At 73.9% G+C, this 960-nt stretch overlaps 1 protein-coding gene across 1 annotated transcript in view; it reads left to right on the top strand.

The window, feature by feature from the left end:
* Positions 1-7: 7 nt before the first annotated feature.
* The window catches only part of PIM3 (Pim-3 proto-oncogene, serine/threonine kinase), a 2,450-nt gene continuing 1,497 nt past the window's right edge, over positions 8-960 (top strand). The window contains exons 1-4 of the mRNA XM_004700217.2: positions 8-92; positions 208-317; positions 399-449; positions 523-892. Coding sequence (XP_004700274.1) covers positions 8-92; positions 208-317; positions 399-449; positions 523-892 — 616 coding nt within the window. The remainder of the gene's footprint in view (positions 93-207; positions 318-398; positions 450-522; positions 893-960) is intronic.

Below are 960 nucleotides of genomic sequence, written 5' to 3'. Positions count from 1 at the left end.
GCCCGCGATGCTGCTCTCCAAGTTCGGCTCCCTGGCGCACCTGTGTGGGCCCGGCGGTGTGGACCATCTCCCGGTGAAAATCCTGCAGCCAGGTCCGCGCGCGGGGCAGGGACGCGGGCTGGGGGACGGGGGCTGGCACCGGGGGCCGGGAACCCTGGGGCCGAGGCTGAGGACCGTCGCCAACCCCGCCCTGTGCGCTCCCCGCAGCCAAGGCGGACAAGGAGAGCTTCGAGAAGGTGTACCAGGTGGGCGCCGTGCTGGGCAGCGGCGGCTTCGGCACCGTCTATGCGGGCAGCCGCTTGGCTGATGGGCTCCCGGTGAGTCGGGGGGCGGGGGCCGGGCGGGGCGCTGGCCCGGTGACCCCCGCGCGGCCCGCCTGACTGCTCGCGTCCCCGCAGGTGGCCGTGAAGCACGTGGTGAAGGAGCGAGTGACCGAGTGGGGCAGCGTGGTGAGCGGGGGTCGCGGGGATCGGGGTGGTGGTGGTGGTGGTGCGCGCCGCGTGCTGACAGCGCTTCCCGCAGGGCGGCGCGGCCGTGCCTCTCGAGGTGGTCCTGCTGCGCAAGGTGGGCGCGGCGGGCGGCGCGCGCGGCGTCATCCGGCTGCTGGACTGGTTCGAGCGGCCCGACGGCTTCCTGCTGGTGCTGGAGCGGCCGGAGCCGGCGCAGGACCTCTTCGACTTCATCACGGAGCGCGGCGCGCTGGCCGAGCCCCTGGCGCGGCGCTTCTTCGCGCAGGTGCTGGCCGCCGTGCGCCACTGCCACGCTTGCGGGGTCGTGCACCGCGACATCAAGGACGAGAACCTGCTGGTGGACCTGCGCTCGGGCGAGCTGAAGCTCATCGACTTCGGCTCGGGGGCGCTGCTCAAGGACACAGTCTACACGGACTTCGATGGTGAGCGGGTGGCACCAACGTTCCTGGCCGGCCGCTTAACGCCCGGGGTGGGCGGGGGGTGGGGGTGG

Source organism: Echinops telfairi, unplaced genomic scaffold, assembly GCF_000313985.2.
Source record: "Echinops telfairi isolate 266 unplaced genomic scaffold, ASM31398v2 ScPeMD7_2;HRSCAF=8, whole genome shotgun sequence".
Classification (NCBI taxonomy): domain Eukaryota; kingdom Metazoa; phylum Chordata; class Mammalia; order Afrosoricida; family Tenrecidae; genus Echinops; species Echinops telfairi.
The sequence above is the reverse complement of the archived record's forward strand: the minus strand, read 5'-3'. Positions and strand labels throughout refer to the sequence as shown.